The 19,380-nt window shown below is 45.6% G+C and overlaps 1 protein-coding gene and 1 non-coding gene across 2 annotated transcripts; both read left to right on the top strand.

Annotated features, from left to right (window-relative positions):
• The first annotated feature begins 3 nt into the window (after positions 1–3).
• Positions 4–19,253, top strand: LOC138963250 (ribosome production factor 2 homolog). Its single transcript, XM_070335314.1, has 10 exons — positions 4–146; positions 2,679–2,811; positions 4,256–4,293; positions 4,593–4,632; positions 5,239–5,320; positions 11,819–11,895; positions 13,236–13,335; positions 13,685–13,787; positions 16,820–16,970; positions 18,345–19,253. The coding sequence occupies exons 1-10, from the start codon at positions 130–132 to the stop codon at positions 18,546–18,548; spliced, it is 945 nt and encodes a 314-aa protein (XP_070191415.1). The 5' UTR covers positions 4–129; the 3' UTR covers positions 18,549–19,253.
• LOC138963329 (small nucleolar RNA SNORD121A) lies at positions 17,083–17,165 on the top strand. The gene has a single exon (XR_011454794.1). It is a non-coding gene; the product is annotated as a small nucleolar RNA SNORD121A (small nucleolar RNA).
• Positions 19,254–19,380: the final 127 nt, after the last annotated feature.

The raw sequence follows: 19,380 nt of genomic DNA, 5'->3' as shown, positions 1-19,380 counted from the left end.
AAACAGACAACTTCCTGTCACTTACCTCCCTTGCTGATTTCCGGAGAGACCCACGTGTGTAGGGTTCTTTTGCCTTCAGCTGTTTACCACTGACGTCTAGAGTGGGTTGGTTGGCATACACGTTTCGAGATGGCACAAAGGATCGTGTGAGTAGTTTCTAGTTGTGTACTGTTCACACTGATGTTGTTTGAAGATCCAACCTAGTGTACCAGAGAACTGTTCCCCTTTCTCAGGAATCAGGAATCAGGAATTTTACGCCGCTTGGAACCTTTTTAGGTTATTTGCGCGACGGGGGTGAGAGCGCACCGCCTATACGTTAAAAACAAACTAAGGACCTATCAATTTCTGTGTGTCCTCATAAAAACATCTAACATGTTACTTCAAGTAACCCCTAGTTTAGGACACCCCATAACCTATACAATTTCCTATCATTGTTTGGGTGTTTGAGGAGCTGGGGGGTAACGAGGGACGTAAAGCACCCAACATACACGCCGACCCCAGTCCTCTTATTTTAGCTTCCCTAATTTAAAATGTTTAAAAGCTGGTTTAAAAGTGATTCTCTAGATTTTAGAGCAGAGGGCCGCTTGTGGCACCTCTGCTTATTGCTGTTGAGAAAGCAGCAACAGATTTTGCCTGGACCACCTGCTCGTCTAGTGCATTCCACTCAGCCACCGTCTGCACGAAAAAGGAGCGTCGATACTGCTCTGTGCTGGCGTCTGGAATGATGTAGCCACGGGTGTTGTTGTAAGAGTACTTGGTGACGATGTTACTTGCTACGCAATCGGGAAAGGTGTTGGCCCGTATTTTCCTCTTCTCTTTATCTATTGGTTTCAGGAAGTTTTCTGGAGGTATTGCTGGGGTATGTCCCTCAATGATTTTGAAGAGAGTGGTGAGTCGCTGTTGTTTTCTGCGCTCTTGTAGAGATGGTAGATTTAGGTCCCGTAGCATCTTTGTTACACATCCTGGGTCTTGGGAACGGTAGTCGCGCTTTATGAATCTTGCCGCTTGTTTCTGAATCCGCTCAAGTTTTGTTTTGTCATGGACTAGGTGTGGATCCCACACTGTTGCTCCATAGTCGAGGGTGGACCTTATGAGGGAGATGTATGCCATTCGTCGCACTTCTGGGGGGCAACTTCCCAAGTTTCTTCGCAGAAATCCCAGCTTGGATCCCGCCTTCTTGCATATGGTTGCGATGTGCTTAGACCATTTGAGGTCTGCTGAGATCTCGATCCCTAGATATGGGCTTTGGTCGACGTGCCGTAGGATTTCCTTGTTGAGTTCGTAGATGTACGTTGTGTTTTTCTTAGTGGGGAGGACAAAGCACTTTTTGGCGTTGAATCGCATGCCCCATTGATTGGCCCATACTTCTAGTTTTTCAAGGTCCTCTTGAAGGGTGATGTGGTCCTGGAACGAGTGGATTTCTCGGTATAACAGGCAGTCGTCAGCGAATAATCGTACTGTTGAATTCACTTGCTCAGGAAGGTCATTCACATGGCACAGGAAAAGCAATGGGCCTAGGACAGTGCCCTGTGGTACTCCTGAGTCGACGGTTGCTCCCTCTGAGTGTTCTCCCTCCAGGATGACTTTCATGGTTCTATTGCACAGGAATCTTGTGATCCAATCGTGTATGGGTCCCTTGATGCCGTAGTGTTCCAATTTGTGGAGGAGCTTGGAGTGGGGGACCGTGTCAAACGCCTTGCTGAAGTCGAGGATAATAATGTCGCTCTGCACTCCAGCATTGTTTGTTTTCTGCAAGTCGTTCATGGTCGTCAATAGCTGCGTTTCACAGGAGAAGTAAAATTTACTAAATTAGTAAAAAGCTGGCTCTTCTTGCTACTGAAGTTCAATTTCCAGTCTTGTGCACTGACATTTCCTTTCTAATAATAATAAAAGCTTAGCTAATTTTATCCGTTGAAATATACACGCATTTATATATGTCTGATCTACCTTCCCCATTTTTGTGTACATTTTTATTTATTTCTCCATCATCCACTGTTACAGTGTAACTGTAGCCGTAGGCTAAGTTGTATAAGCTTAGGCCTAAAAAAAAAAATAGGTGTGGTTACGGTAACCCGACCTACCCTATTTTTAGGGGCCGACCCTATAACTTTTTATTACATTTGTCAAACAAAAAAAAAAAAACCCACAAGAAAACCAGTGCAGAAAACGCAATGAAAGCGAAAGCGCCCGAGTCGCACACGTATTTCCCTGTCAAGTAGGTTTAATTTGTACACATTAGAAAAAAAAGTTTAAAAAAAAAAAAAGTGATTGCCTACCTTCCTACCCTATTTTTTTCGGCTATGTTACCGTAACCACACCTATTATTTTTTTTGGCCTTACTTGTGACCACAATTTTTGTATTTGGGCCTGAGCAAAAAATTGTGCTTGATTGAGTCATTGCTGAATATGCCAGCTTTCAAAAAGTGTGGTCAACATAGCTTTGAGTTCAACTGTTTTAGGTTGCTTGTTTCCATGTGTGTCAATGTCATTAAGTTTTAAAGACTAAAATTAAAACAATTACAGCATGCAGATAGTGAGATACAGAGCAATCGATCCAAGCTGCTGAATATAATTTGTTCGAAAACATTTAGTGAACTGTATTTGAGTGCATGTGGTAGGGTGCATCAAATGTAAAAAAAACCACAATTAATTATTCAACTATTTTAAATATTTTACAGCAAACCCAAAACACAGAGAGGGAAGCGTGCTGTGGAGCGCAAGGATCCAAAGATCAAAGAAAACCACAAGACATGCATGCTGATGAAGGGAGGGAACACCAGTCAGATTGTCACAAATGCCCTCAAAGAGTTGGTGAGTATTATACTAGTAAATCATTTATTTTAGTAAAAGACTAAAACTTTGCACAATTTGTCACATTCCGTTCAACATTTTTTATTTTCATTCTTTATTTTTTTAATTTCTTGTCCCTTTGGCAGTCACTTCACCCCATAAGCAAATGGTCAACTTAAAGTTAAAGACATTGAATGTTATTTTATATGGAAGAAGAAGAAGTGGAAATGTGTACTGTCAGTGTCACTGTCCGTGACAATGCTACAAACAAATAATAACTTTATAAGGCAGCCTTTGTAACACTAACAACCATAGCACTAGCAGGAACAGCGGAAGGATTGACTGGATCTGTCAGTTGTTCGTGCTGTACTGCAGTTATTTCCTCCTGCCGCCAACCACCTACCCCCCTCTTCTTGCAAAACACAGTGATGAAGATACAATAGACAAGCATATAACTGAATTTACTAATGAAAACTGAATCTGAGTTTTTTGCCAGAAGAAACTTTCCTTTAACTCTTGTGTTTCTCTTGACTTTGTCATTACACCCCCGGTATAGGGGTGTGTATAGGATTCGGTCGATGTGTTTGTTTGTGTGTTTGTGTTCGCATATAGATCTCAAGAATGAACGGACCGATCGTCACCAAACTTGGTGAACAGGTTCTATACATTCCTGAGACGGTCCTTACAAAAATTGGGACCAGTCAAACGCACGGTTAGGGAGTTATTGGTGGATTAAGATTCGACAAGGACTTATAGAGGGACATATTAATGGTCAAAGGGAAATAACCTTCTCAGTTGGTGGCAGTGAGAATGGAAAGGACGGGGGTGTTTTTCCTACCTCGGAGGAATTTCTTGTTACTTTATTGTTTGATGATTGGGAAATGAAGGTGCTTCCTCCCAGTGAAAAGCTAGCTGTCTCGTTTTCTTTCTTTTATTCATGTGTTGTTTCTTTCCAAAGTTTGTTTTCTTTCTTTTTATTAAATTAGTTTTATTCTGTAGATTTATCTGTATTTTGGCACAGCTAAGGCCACAAAAAAATAGTCTGTTTACGGTATTCCGACCGACCCTATTTTTTCGCGCGACCCTAGACTTTTTTTTTGGCATTTGTGGGAGAGAAAAAAAGTCTGGTTTTTTGGCAAAATAACTTAAAAATATGGTTTTTTGGAGGAAAAAAAAATCCCGACCTACCGACCCTATCATGGGTGAAACTTTTCCGCCTCAGGGCGGAAATCCGCCAAATGAAATTGGTCAAATAAGGAATTCCTTATTTTGAAAATCTGTAAAAAAAAAATTGTAAAAAAAGTGGTTTTGTTTTGTTTTCGCCGGCGATCCGATCTGTATTTTCTCTAACACAGTGACCGGACATCGCCGAGTCTTTTCACCCATGCATTTTTTTGGCCTATGTTACCGTAAACAGACTTTTTTTTTGTGTGCCTAATATAATGATTTGTGTGTGTCTTTTCAGCACATGTTGAAGAAGCCACATGCAGTTTTATTCAAAAAGTGAGTACCCAAAAACTTTTATCTTTTAAGTTTTATTTTACCTGCTTGTGCAGTCTGTCGGTGTCAGTCCAGAGAAGGTTTTCTGTCGTGTTACATGTTGAACCTAGTATTGTTATCAGGATACTATGAAACACGGTCTGGTAGTTGTCTTTATACAATTACTTCCCTTTACCTGATAAATGATGCAAAATGAAAATGGCATGGTGCCATCAACTTGAGATTATGTAAGGTACCTACAAAGCAAATTTCAGAATGCTGATGTATTTTGTGAGATTCACTAATGGGATGTTTGTTTGCAGAAAAAATATCACAAGGCCCTTTGAGGATCAGTCATCTCTGGTAAGTGTCTATGAATGAGAAAACTTTATGACAGTTCTTTTAACCTTCACCGTGGGTCCTGGACGACCCAGAGCCTACAAAAATTGTTGTTATCTCTGAAACTATTTGGAGTTTTTAATTTAGACTTCATGAAATCTCCAATCACCATACGACCTTCCTATTGCCAAACTTTTGAAAGATTATCTTCGTAAACAAAGAAATAAACGATGACGTAAGTTGAACTACACAGTCCGGATGATGTGGGTCGTGGACGACCCATATGGAGTTACGTAAGGAATTGTACGTTGTTTATCCTTATTCGGATGGCGTGGGTCGTGTACGACACATACTTTTTACATTGAATCCTTCTTTTGGAAAGTATTGGTCGTACACGACCCACATCATCCGGACTGTGTAGTCCAAAGCGTGATCCGGTGAAGGTTAATTATGTTGGGTGTTTAAAAAATAACACAGTCACAGGTTTTATATTTAATCTGCCAAAAGAAAGCTTTTGAGTGTCGCCCATTTGGTTGGGTAAATCTAAATCAGTGTCTTTATGTGTAGGTCATTTTGACTTCAAGTCAAACTACTGGAACATTTTTAGTGAATATGACCTTTTTCTTTCAGGAATTCTTTTCCAACAAGGCAGATGCTGCTCTCTTTGGGTTTGGGAGCCATTCGAAGAAAAGACCTAACAACCTGATCTTTGGTGAGTGCTGGTTTATTGAATAGTCAGAACTTTCATCCAAATTCGTATTTATTCTATGAATTATTTGTCAAAAGTTTAAGGCCATGATTTTTTTACATGACTTTTTTTTCTCCATGGGTCCACACTGTTTGATGCTTTTTGGTTGAAATAAATCTTTCATGTTTCAAAAATGTTGGTGGATTAGTTTGTCTCACATAAAAAATGGCAACTGGTTTTAAGAAGTACATGTAGGAGATACATACACTAGTTTAAACTACAACTTATAAGTGTGTCAGGACACAATGATGATTTATTCCAAGACAAGCATATGTCTGACTTCAGTGAGGAAAATATATTACAATCTGAGTGTCATACTTCTTTTTCTTATATTTTATCCATCATTTTATCGTGGCACTATGCACTGATAGAGGATTCAATCACATATTCTTACCTCAACTCACATAAATGGCATTAACTTCAGTTCATTGCTAAGATATTGAAGTAGTACTCGACCCTGGTAAGGGGGGAAGTAACTCCCTAAGAAAAACAATCCGTAGTCAAGGACGGGAGTCACCTCCCCTACCGGTAACCCGCACATGCGCGGTCCTGCTACCGGCCTTCATTCCACCCACTTCAACACTACTGCACAGACGTGTTGTTGTACTCCGGCATATTTTTTGCCTTGGCCTTCGTGGAAGGCCATTTGACCCTGGTTTTTGCGTTGCTATCTTTAGGTAAGATCGTTTCAATCTCTTCGCTGCTTTCGTTCGAGTATTTTCGTTCGTTTGAGTATTTTCGCTGTTGTAATTCATCTCCACGTGCGCGTGTTCGATATTGCAAATGGCGGACAAAAACTCAAAAAGCAAGGGCAAACTTGTTTCCCTACTCTCTTCACCGGGAAAAGAGAAGGATAAAGACAAGCCCAAGTCTAAATCAAAGGCGCGTGCCTCTGTGTCTTCTTCACAGCCTACTTCTTTAATTCTGGTTACTGACCCGGCAACTAAGAAGACAGAACGGGTGTCGCTCAACTCTACGTCACCGTCACCGGTTTTCCCTACGCGGGAACGTTCTACTTCTCCTCTCTCGCGCTCGCAGACGCCACGGTCTAGCGAGTCCGTGTCGCGGGAAGAAATTCTGGCTATGTTTGCAACTCTGAAACATGACCTAGTTGCCTTACATTCGGCAGAAAGGCCTGTCGCTCCCCTCCCGCCTGGCGTGGGGGGGGTGGCTTCTCTTTCTAGGCTGCGGCCGTCCGCGACGATCACGTCGGCTGATCTCGGGCCGGATTTTTCTGGTTCGGTTGCGGATTCCCCTGCCTTGTCAGGGGGGTTCGCGGCCTTAGCGCCGCCCGGTTCCAGCGCTTCGGCGTTGGGCGGCGTTTGTGGGAGTCCCCATCTTTTTGGGGGCTCACACTTGCCTGCGGGCCCGGGTTACGCTCTTGCGTTGCCGGGTTCGCAGACGGCTCCTCCCCGGCAGTACACCGTCCATCACGTGGCGGGTGCGCTAGGGAGCGGCGTAGCGCGCCAGCCTGCCCCCCTGGGATCAGTTTCGGCTGTCCCGGCCTCTGGGGGGCAGGCAGCAGCGTCTTGTTTGCCCAGCTCTGGCCTACAAGATTCTGTCGGCGGTCATCGACCTGTAGCTCTTGGTTCGGCTGCCGCCGTTCCTGGTTGGAGTTCGCAGGGGGTAGGCTCCTCTGGTTGCCCCTCGGGGCTTCCGGTCGGGCCTGCCCGCGGATTGTCGTCCTCGACTTCCGGTTGTGCTGTGGCAGGCACTTCCGGTGGAGGACAGCGGGCTAGTGGTTCCGGTGGCAGTGTCCCTGCTATCCCGTCCCTGGTTACGCATCGACTTCCGGCCCCGACTTCCGGTTCCGCCGCGGCGGTTCCGGTTGTCGGCGGTGCTGTTGGTGGACAGTTTGCGGCGCTTCCGTCTATTGTTCAACCGACTCTAGCCACTTCCGCTTCCGTGGACGGGTGGGTTTCCGGTTTGCCGGACCCTTTTTCTGATGGAGATCAGGAAGGTTTTGGAGAGGAACAGGAAGGGGATGAGGATTGCTCTGAATCTGTTACCCCCTTCCGGATTCCCAATAAACTGGGCCCTTCTCTGGAGTTGGCTGCGGAGATAACCTCACGGTATTTCCCTGAGGGTGTCTCCGCCGATTCTACTGTGGTCGCACCCCCTCCTTCTGCTTTGGCAGATTTTGCGGGCGCGGGGGACACGAAGGTGAAGTTCCGGTTCATGGAATCTCCTTCCGTCCCTTTTGTGATGGCTCAGGTGTTGGCGGACGCTAACACACCCTACCCTCTCCTGGCTGCTCATGGGGAAGCCCCCCCGTCTGCTCAGCCTTGGTTAGCCTCGGCTCAGGCAGGCGGCGGCCTCCCAGCTAATTCAAGAAGATCGCGGCTGCCTAGCAGGCCACATTCTCTTCTCTCCTCGTTTTCACTGCCCACAGCTCCACTTCCGGTGACTCCGGAACTGGCTCGCTTACGGCAGGACGGTTATAGCCGAGATAGGACTGCCGTGTGTACGGAACAGAGTCTACTCGGGCTGGAGGAGAGCGGGCGTTCTTCCCTCGAACTGACCTCTTTAGCGGAAACGCTCATCCGGTCTCTCACGAGAGCCATCGCTTCGTCCATCGAACCTTTTAGGTTCCGTGACGATGCCATTGAGGCTGATGCTGCCATGCTCTTGGCGGCCCTCGCGAAGGTCACTGACAGTCAGATGACTCTTGCTGCTCGGCTCTACTCTCAGGTTGTGTTTTGGAGGCGCGAGGCTTTTCTTAACGGCTCACGCCTGACGGATAAGGCCACCATAGACTCTTTGAGAGTCTCTCCCTTCTCAGAGGGTGCGTTGCTGGGATCACGCTCTTTGGATGCCCTCCGGCAGCAAACGGAGGAGGCTCGTGACCATCATGTGGTGCAACTGACGGAACTCGCTCTTAAGCAGCACGGTAACAAACCACGGAGTTCTGCACCAGCTGCAGGCAAGTCCTCGGGGCAGAAGTCGTCTCAGGCAGGTAGGGGTGGTTCACGTTCCCGCCCTTACCAGCGTAAACCTTCCTTTGGGAAGCGGGGGTCTGGGCGCAAGCCCAACCCCCAATGAGACCCCCCCGATCCAGTCACCCCCCCAGCCTCTACCCTTTCGGTAGCAGGCGGCCTCTCCCGGGCCCTTCCAGTGTGGCTGTCTCGGACAAGCAGCCTATGGATCATGGGGGTGATTCGATCGGGGTTCCGCCTTCCTTGGCAGGAAGGCAAGGCCCCTTTGTCCAGAGCGCCGGCCAATTTCCGGTTCCCGGCCAGCCTCGACGCTCGGGAGGCAATTCAGGCGGAAATCCTTCTCTTGCTGCAGAAGCAGGCTATAGAGGAGGTTCTCGACCACTCCTCCTTGGGTTTTTACGGAAGAATCTTCGTTGTTCCCAAGGCTTCCGGGGGGTGGCGGCCAGTCTTAGACCTCTCTCCACTGAACCGCTTTTTGCGCAAAATTCGGTTCACTATGGAAACGCCGGCGACCGTCAGGGAGGCGCTTCGCCCGGGCGACTGGGTGACGTCCGTCGACCTGACGGACGCCTACTTCCACATCCTCATGCACGAGGCGGACCGGAAGTGGTTGCGTTTTCTGTGGGGGGACCGAATCTTCCAGTTTCGAGCCCTTCCCTTCGGGCTGTCACTTGCTCCCTGGGTATTCACCATGGTGGTGCGCCAACTTTGTGCCCTCGTTCGGCAGCACGGGGTTCGGCTCAGGGCATACTTGGACGACTGGCTGATCCTTCATCAGCGGGAAGCGCTCTGCCTTCAGCATACCCAGTTTGTCCTTGCCCAGGCTCAGGATCTCGGCTTCCGAGTCAACCATACCAAGTCCGAGCTGACTCCGTCGCAGACCTTTACTTACCTGGGCATGGCGTTCGATTCACGGGAGTGGACAGTCCGTCCCACTCAACGCCGGGTGGACAAACTGCAGGCTCTTCTGTTTTCCCTGTTAGGGCTTCAGTCAGCTCCAGCCCGGACGCTTGCGTCTGTACAGGGCCAGATGGAGTCCATGTCGTCCCTTATTCCGCTAGGCAGATCCCACAAGCGCCCGTTTCAGGCGGCGCTCAGTTCAGTCTGGAATCCGACTTCACAAGGCTGGGACGTTTCAGTCCCGCTCGGGGTCTGGTTTCAGCAGACCACGCTTCAGTGGATGAACACCCCTTGGCTTCTGCAGGGAGTGCCCATAGCGCTTCCTCCTCCCTCCACGCATCTCTTTTCGGACGCGTCTCAGAAGGGTTGGGGGGCTCACGTGGACACACACACGACGTCCGGTCGGTGGTCACAAGAGCAGCGGCTTTGGCACATCAATCGCCTCGAGCTCGAGGCAGTCTTTCTGGGGCTTCAGCATTTTCTCTCCGCCCTTCAGGGCACCCATGTGTTGATTCATACCGACAACACGACAGTTGCTGCCTACCTCAACAAACAGGGCGGTTCCCGGTCTCAACTGTTGTCCAGCCGAGCATGCGAGATCCTTTCTTGGTGCGCTCGCCATCAGATTCTGGTCTCGGCTCGCTACCTGCCCGGCTGCCTGAACGTCCTGGCCGACGCCCTCAGCCGGTCCTCTCAGATCCTCCACACAGAGTGGACCATCGCACATCAGGCGCTCCTCCGCCTTTGGGCTCAGGTAGAGCGACCGATGGTCGACCTCTTTGCCACGAGGTTTTCGCGTCGCCTTCCGATCTTTGTCTCCCCGTTTCCGGACCCGGAAGCGTGGAAGATCGACGCGATGACGATCAGCTGGACAGGTCTAGTGGCTTACGCCTTTCCTCCCACTCCACTCATCGGAAGGGTCCTGCGGAAAGCCGACTTAGAGCGGCCTCGTCTTCTTCTCGTGGCACCGCGCTGGCCCAGTCAGCATTGGTTCCCGGACCTCCTGCGGCTCGCCAGCGGCCCGCCAATTCCGCTCAGCCTCCGGCGAGGGGAGCTTCTACAGCCCAGGACGGGCATTCTTCACGATCGTCCCGAGTTCCTGGATCTTCACGCCTGGCGACTGTTCGGCGATCACTGAAGCGCTCAGGCGCCTCAGATCTTACTTTGGACTTAGTCCAGAAGGCTCACAGGCGTTCCACCTCCTCTGTTTATTCATCGCACTGGCTAGCTTGGACTCGATGGTGTGCAGCTAACAATGTTGTCCCGGTCGCCCCGCGGTCAATGCAGGTCGCAAACCACTTGGCATGGCTCTCCGCTCAGGGACGCGCCGCGTCCACTTTGCGCGTTCGCCGCTCAGCCATCTCGGTTACTCTCAAGCAGCTTGGTCGCTCCATCTCCCTCGGGGGAGTCATCGCGAGTGTGCTAAAGGGCGCGGCCCTCAGTTCTGCAACGGAGAGAACTTCTGTTCCGGCTTGGGACGTTCTGCTAGTACTCGAATTTCTCCGTTCTAGTGCTTTTGAACCTTTACAAGACGCTAGTCTTTCTGACCTTACGCGCAAAACTCTCATGCTCATACTGCTCGCTTCTGCGCGAAGGGGCAGCGAGATCCACGGCCTCTCAGGCTTAGACCGTGATATCACTTTTGAAAGAGACGGCTCGGTTGCACTGCGTTTCCGTCCCGATTTTCTCGCCAAAAATCAAAAACCTGACCAACTTTCACCGATCATTTCCATTCGGCCTCTTCGGGACATTTTAGCCCCCGGCGATCCGGATCTTTCTAACTGTCCGGTACGCGCGCTTAAGGCTTACTTGTTGCGTACCGCTCCGATTCGAGCATCAGCTCAGAAGTTGCTGTTTATTTCGATTAATACAGCCCGAAATAAAGACATTGCAAAAACCACGCTTACCAGATGGTCTTCCACACTTATAAGGCATGCCTATCAGTGGTGGCAGACACAAGGGGGGGGGCAGTCAGTCCTTCCTCTTCGATCACCTCGGACTCACGAGGCTCGAGCGTGGGCAACTTCCTTAGCTGTCCTCAAGTCTGGTAGGATGTCAGACGTCCTCAAAGCTGCATACTGGACGTCTCAAGATGTCTTCCTCAGCTACTACCTCCGGGACATTGCCAGCACTCACCCGGACGGTACCAACTGCCTCCCAGCCATGGTTGCCGCAGGCCAGATACTTCCAAGAGTTTAATGTGAGTATCCCACCGCCTTTATGTGCAATCTGCCATTTATGTGAGTTGAGGTAAGAATATGTGATTGAATCGAAAATTTCAAAACTAAATTTTCATTTAATTAATATACTTACTCAACTCACATCGTTTATACCCTCCCATCCATCCCCGCTAACATTATATGTGTTACAGGTGTGTGTTTCCGTGGGGGAATGAAGGCCGGTAGCAGGACCGCGCATGTGCGGGTTACCGGTAGGGGAGGTGACTCCCGTCCTTGACTACGGATTGTTTTTCTTAGGGAGTTACTTCCCCCCTTACCAGGGTCGAGTACTACTTCAATATCTTAGCAATGAACTGAAGTTAATGCCATTTATGTGAGTTGAGTAAGTATATTAATTAAATGAAAATTTAGTTTTGAAATTTTCGATTTTGTTCCCTCGCATCTAGGGCGGCTGTTTGATGGTCACCTGCTTGACATGGCCGAATTCGGCATCGAAAAATTCAAGTCTATGATGGATATTGAGGTAAGTCATAGAGCTTATTTTTTTCTGATTTAGCAGTGGGAGGACGGAAGGAGAGAAAATGCAAGGTCTTAACTTTGAGTTTTAGTTGAACAGTCTTACAAACAATATCTGGTAATAAACTCAGTTTTTTTTGTTTTGTTATTGTGGACTACGTGAATTTGGTAGGTGCGTCCCCAAAAAAAACCCAGGGGAAACCTTACCACTGATAGTTTAGACAATCATGGGCGTCACAGTGAAAAATAAACCCCGATGTCCATTTTGTGCTGTGCCTGCTTGATGTGCTGCTTGATGTGCTGCTTGATGTGCTGCACTTTTCTTTGGAAGATACAGTTGAACCTGTTGTAGTGACCACCTCTCTATAGCGACCACCTGTCCATCCCAACCACCCCAAAGGATCCCTATGAAGTTTTATGAGTGTAGATAATTCACCTTCACATAGCGACCACCTGTCTATCCCAACCACCCCAAAGGATCCCTATGAAGTTTTATGAGTGTAGATAATTCATCTTTACATAGCGACCACCTGTCCATCCCAACCACCCCAAAGGATCCCTGTGAAGTTTTATGAGTGTAGATAATTCACCTTTACATAACGACCACCTGTCCATCCCAACCACCCCAAAGGATCCCTATGAAATTTTATGAGTGTAGATAATTCCCCTTTACATAACGACCACCTGTCCATCGCAACCACCCCAAAGGATCCCTATGAAGTTTTATGAGTGTAGATACCACCACCTGACTGTGACCACCACCTGACTGTAACCACCACCTGACTGTGACCACCACCTGACTGTGACCACCACCTGACTGTAACCACCACCTGACTGTAACCACCACCTGACTGTAACCACCACCTGACTGTAACCACCACCTGACTGTGACCACCACCTGACTGTAACCACCACCTGACTGTAACCACCACCTGACTGTAACCACCACCTGACTGTAACCACCACCTGACTGTAACCACCACCTGACTGTAACCACCACCTGACTGTAACCACCACCTGACTGTAACCACCACCTGACTGTAACCACCACCTGACTGTAACCACCACCTGACTGTAACCACCACCTGACTGTAACCACCACCTGACTGTAACCACCACCTGACTGTAACCACCACCTGACTGTAACCACCACCTGACTGTAACCACCACTTTTGATCAGTCCCTTGGGTGTTGGTTATAGGCAGGTTACACTGTATTAACATTCGAGCTTACTCCATTGTCGCCATGATCATTTGGCTGTGTTGATCTGTGGTCATCACGATAATACAGTATGTTGTTCGTCTAAAATGTTGATTCATGCAGTTAACAAAACCCATGTGTTGACAGGGACCCAAGTGTGCTGCTGGCATGAAGCCTGCTCTCATCTTCTCAGGTGAAGCCTTCGACCAAGATTCGGATCACAAGAGGATAAAGAATCTCTTCATTGGTGAGAAGTCATTTTTGGATGAAAAAAAAGCCACTGTATTTAATTTTCTCGAATCAAAAAACAAGAAATCTTAAGTTTATGGATCGTTTAATTGTGGAAGAAACGAAATATTGACAAGAGTGTTGACCTGTTTGTCTTGAAAGTGGACAAACTAGGTACACAACAGACAAAGATTTGAGTGTAAATGGTACTATAACTTATCATCTAAGAATGTTGTTACTTCCATGATAAGTTAATTAATAAACATAGAAGTTCTGGCAAAGATCATAGCTCAGTCTTGTATTTATTTTGTATGCGCCTTGATAAAATTGTTTTAATGAGTGAAGGTGATATTGTCTAATCTGTACAGATTTTTTCCGGGGTCCAGTGGTTGACAATGTGAGGTTGGCTGGACTTGAACACGTCATTAGTTTGACCGCTGCAGACGGCAAGATATATTTAAGAAACTACAAGTAAGTGAATGCACCATTTATTTGTTTGTTGGCTTTTTGGTTTGACCTTGTTCTGTTTCTTGTGTTTTAACTTTTTGTACTCGCACACAGGTATCAGTGTTGGACTGAACATTCTTTGCAGAGAGCGCTTTGAAGCAAGGCAAAGCACAGTGACGAACCATCCATAGACAAGCATATATCTGATGCAAGTGATGAACTTTCATGTCTGAGTGTTTTGCTTTGAGCATAATAAGACTTAGAGTGTTTTTGTTTTTTGGCTCACGTAAGTGTAGCCTATGCGATGCTAACTTTTGTCTGTCTGTGCGTATGTATGTATGTGGTAGAAACTCTAACATTTGAAGACGTCACATTACATTGACGTCACATTATGACGTAAGAGGGTTTGACGTCACGCGAAGGAATTACTGAAAGTCTCGGTCATTGTTTTTTTGAGCGGGCCGAGACTAGTTGGCAGTCGTGTCCCTGTAAGTAGGCTACATGCAGACAGACAGATCTAGATCTAGTGTCTCGCTTTCTTGCACAGTTTCACCTATGCTCTTTCTCTGTGTGTGTGTGTGTGTGTGTGTGTGTGTGTGTGTGTGTGTGTGTGACGGAGTGATTGAGTTTGTGTTACTGTTTGTCGATTTCTTACGTGAGCCTTGAAGGCTTCGCCTCTTGTTTAAAAGAGTGATTTTTATTTGCATAAGAAGCATTTTACTTTCTTGACACAGGTTTCTGGCATGGTTTAAGTTAGACCGACAACAGCTTTGTATTGTCTCCATTATGTCTAAGCATTTGTAATCAGTTAGGGTTAAGAGTTTGTAATCAGGAGGAAAAAAATTAAAAATCTATAAAGAGAATAACTCAAGGTTGAGCGAAGCACAATGATGAATATTTAATAGACAAGCATATATCTGATGCAAGTGATGCAGTTTCAAGTCTGAGTGCTTTGCTTTTAACTCTTCCATTTAAACATCTAAGAGTAATTTTGTTGATATTACTATTAAATAATCAGATTTGTATTGCTTGTGTAAATTTGCGTGTGTGTATGTGTGCATCTTACCTTATTGACCCGTTTCATGCATGGTTTGTGTGAGGCAGACACCTTTGCATTGTCTCCATTATGGATAAGTAACGGTCATTGACTATGAGATGATCTGAAAGTTGCGTGACAACAACAGCTGAAAGCAGGGCAAAGCACAGTGAGGAACCATCCATAGACAAGCATATATCTGATGCAAGTGATGCACTTTCACGTCTGAGTGCTTTGCTTTTAACTCAATGAAAATCTTTGTTTTAAAGAGGAGTAATTTTGTTATTAGATTATCAGATTTGTGTATGGCATGTGTGAGTGTTAGAGAGAGATGCAATGTGTGTGTATGTGTGTGCAACTTACCTCATTGACACGTTTCATGCATGATTTATGTGAGGCAGACGCCTTTGCATTTTCTTCTCTATGCATAAGTAACGGTCATCGACTATGAAATGATCTGAAAGTTCTGTGAAGACAACAGCTGAAAGCAGGGCAAAGCACAGTGATGAACCATCCATAGACAAGCATATATCTGATGCAAGTGATGCACTTTCACGTCTGAGTGCTTTGCTTTTAACTCAATAAATATCTTAATTTTAAACAGAGTAATTTTGTTGTCAATAGTTAATCAGATTTGTATGGCTTGTGTACATTTGTGAGAGAGAGAGAGAGAGAGAGAGAGAGAGAGAGAGAGAGAGAGAGAGAGAGAGAGAGAGAGAGAGTGTGTGTGTGTGTGTGTGTGACCTTATTGACAAGTTTCATGCATATGAGGCAGACATATTTGCATTGTCTCCATTATATATTTGTAATAGTATTTGTCATCGACTATAAAATGATCTGAAAGTTCTGTGAAGACAACAGCTGAAAGCAGGGCAAAGCACAGTGATGAATCATCCATAGACAAGCATATATCTGATGCAAGTGATGCACTTTCACGTCTGAGTGCTTTGCTTTTAACTCAGTAAAAGTCTTTATTTTAAACAAGAGTAACTTTGTTATTAGATTATCAGATTTGTTATATCTGTAGTGTTTGTGTGTGTGAAACAGAGAGAGGCTATGTGTGTGCACATGTGTGCATGATTTATGTGATGCAGACACCTTTGCATTGTCTCCATTATGCACAAGTATTTGTCATCAACTGGTAAAGAAAATGTATCTTAAAATTCTGTAAAGAGAAAAACAGAGAGAGCGGAGCAAAGCACAGTGATGAATCATCCATAGACAAGCATATATCTGATGCAAGTGATGCACTTTCACGTCTGAGTGCTTTGCTGTTACCGCAATGATAATGATTGTTTTAAGGAAGAGTTAAACAAAAAAGAATAATCCTGGTGGAACTTTGTTCTACCTGTTTCAGTAGAATGACTTTAGTGCAACTGTGTGTGTGTGTGTGCGTGTGAGACATATGTTGCTGTGTGTCCATGCTTATGTGTGTAACTCACTAACTGTAAGTCAATATTTACCCCCCGCGGGTTAGGGGGAAGAATTTACCCGATGCTCCCCAGCATGTCGTAATAGGCGACTAACGGATTCTGTTTCTCCTTTTACCCTTGTTAAGTGTTTCTTGTATAGAATATAGTCAATGTTTGTAAAGATTTTAGTCAAGCAGTATGTAAGAAATGTTAAGTCCTTTGTACTGGAAACTTGCATTCTCCCAGTAAGGTCATATATTGTACAACGTTGCAAGCCCCTGGAGCAATTTTTTGATTAGTGCTTTTGTGAACAAGAAACAATTAACAAGTGGCTCTATCCCATCTCCCCCCCTTTCCCCGTCGCGATATAACCTTGAACGGTTGAAAACGACGTTAAACACCAAATAAAGAAAGAAAGAAAGTCAATATTTGCGAATCTCTGTGTGTGCATGCATGCCCTCTCTGTGATTTTAACGCATTCTAGTTTCTTGAGACGAGTGTCTTGTCTTGCCCAGGTTGATGCTAGGCTGACGTTGACTTTGAAGTGTGTCCACTTTGCTAAAGCGCTCGTCATGGACTCATCAGGCATGACAATGGTTTGATTGCAGGGTACAGATGAAGAGGGAGGCAGGAAGCCTTGGTCCACCCCGGGTAGAGCTGGAGAACATGGGGCCCTCCCTTGATCTGGTGATGAGGAGAACCAAGCTAGCTTCTGATGACCTCTTCAAAACATCCTGCAAACAACCTAGAGAAGCCAAGGTATGCTGTTGTGCTCATCAAGAGTGTGTAAAAGTCTGGACACATCTTGGTGGTGAACATGATTGCTAGCACTAGAAGCAATTTACTTTTACCCCATCAGAAGAATCTACCTGGGCAAAACACAGTGATGAATCTTTTACAGACAAGCATATATCTGACAGCAATGAGGAGCAACCCATTCTGAGTGTTCTGCCCAGTTCTTTGTCCACACTTGATATATGTTGTACGAGACAGTTTGTTAGGCCAAACAAAAATATATGTTGGTTAAGGGTAACGTGACCAAAAAAGATAGGGTCGGTAGGTCGTCTTTTAAAAAAAAAAAAAAATTTTTTCGTAGAGTTTAAAGGAGGTTACTTCCCTTAGTCTCGGTATGGTTCGCAAAATGTGCCAACAGATTTTTGACTCACATGCGAAGCAAAAGTGAGTCTATGTACTCACCCGAGTCGTCCGTCCGTCCGTCCGTCCGTCCGGAAAACTTTAACGTTGGATATTTCTTGGACACTATTCAGTCTATCAGTACCAAATTTGGCAAGATGGTGTATGATGACAAGGCCCCAAAAAACATACATAGCATCTTGACCTTGCTTCAAGGTCAAGGTCGCAGGGGCCATAAATGTTGCCTAAAAAACAGCTATTTTTCCCATTTTTCCCATTTTCTCTGAAGTTTTTGAGATTCAATACCTCACCTATATATGATATATAGGGCAAAGTAAGCCCCATCTTTTGATACCAGTTTGGTTTACCTTGCTTCAAGGTCAAGGTCACAGGAGCTCTTCAAAGTTGGATTGTATACATATTTTGAAGTGACCTTGACCCTGAACTATGGAAGATAACTGTTTCAAACTTAAAAATTATGTGGGGCACATGTTATGCTTTCATCATGAGACACATTTGGTCACATATGATCAAGGTCAAGGTCACTTTGACCCTTATGAAATGTGACCAAAATAAGGTAGTGAACCACTAAAAGTGACCATATCTCATGGTAGAAAGAGCCAATAAGCACCATTGTACTTCCTATGTCTTGAATTAACAGCTTTGTGTTGCATGACCTTGGATGACCTTGACCTTGGGTCAAGGTCACATGTATTTTGGTAGGAAAAATGTGTAAAGCAGTTCTTAGTGTATGATGTCATTGCTAGGTTTAGTTACCCTAAAGGTCGAGGTCAAGCATGTGAGTCGTATGGGCTTTGCCCTTCTTGTTTTGTTAGAAATGAGAAAAAAGTTTAAGGGTCGGCGGGAAAGAATAGGGTAGGTCGGGTTACCCTAAACCAACATATGTTTTTGTTTGGCCTTGTACATAAACTAGCTGTCTCTCCATCCTAATTTTTCAGCAACTAAATAGTAAATGTTCTTTTTTGTGTGTGTTTACAGATCAAGATGAGAAAGAACATCAGCAGGGATGCGTTTGGCACTCGGCTGGGTCGTGTCCACATGACACCACAGGATCTGACCAAGCTACCTGACCGCAGAATGAAGCGCATCAAAAATATAACCAAGGACACTGAAAAAGACGCCACTGAAAAAGACGCCACGACTCCTGCAAAGAAAGCAAAAGAGTCAGTGGAAGAGGACTAGGCTGTGTGTTAATGGTTGTGTTGGTGTGTGAGTGTGTGTCTGTGTACTTGGGCAGTAGTGTATACATGGATGTGTATGAGTGTGTGTACATCGGCGTGTGTGTGTGTATATGTGGGTGCATGTGTGTGTGTACATGCGCGTGTGTGTGTTAAACTAATGACTGGTGAGTGGGTGTGCTGTGTGTTCAAGTGTTGGTGAGTGGGTGCTATGCAGGTATAAATAATGTGCACTGGTGTCTGCTCCTTAGTGTGTTTGAAACACGAGATAGTGTATGCGCAATGAGGAATGATAATGAAGTTATTCGATCTGTGCCTAAACTTTGGGGATTGGTGCATGCTTCAGGTAGGTGGAGGTTTTATGCCTACAGTATACTGTGACAAATGAGTTTAATTCACACACCAGTAAGTGAGAGTTACTAGTGATTTGCGATGAGGATTAGAATTTGAGAATCTGCTGGGTTTTTTCAATTAGTTACTTAATCAATTTATGTATTCCAAAAATTCCAAGATGATGAAATATATTTATCAGCATGACATGATTTTTTGTTCATGGGATTGAAAACTAGCCTGTTGCCTGTCTGCGGCCAAATGATGTATGAGATTGACAACTTTGACTTTCTTCACACCTCAAAATGTTTCCAAATTGTGTCACATTTCATGCACTTCACACAGAAAAAGAAGAGGGAAAATAAAAAATTCAAAATGATGAACAGTATTGGTCCTGTGTCTTTGTCCATTTTGTTTGATATGACTTGACACGTTATACTAAAGCTGCTCCACAACAGCCTGATATGACTTGACACGTTATACTAAAGCTGCTCCACAACAGCCTG

The sequence above is a fragment of the Littorina saxatilis genome, linkage group LG3 (assembly GCF_037325665.1).
Source record: "Littorina saxatilis isolate snail1 linkage group LG3, US_GU_Lsax_2.0, whole genome shotgun sequence".
In the NCBI taxonomy this organism is placed as follows: Eukaryota; Metazoa; Mollusca; class Gastropoda; order Littorinimorpha; family Littorinidae; genus Littorina; species Littorina saxatilis.
Note: the sequence above shows the minus strand (reverse complement) of the source record. Positions and strands in the feature narration are given on the sequence as shown.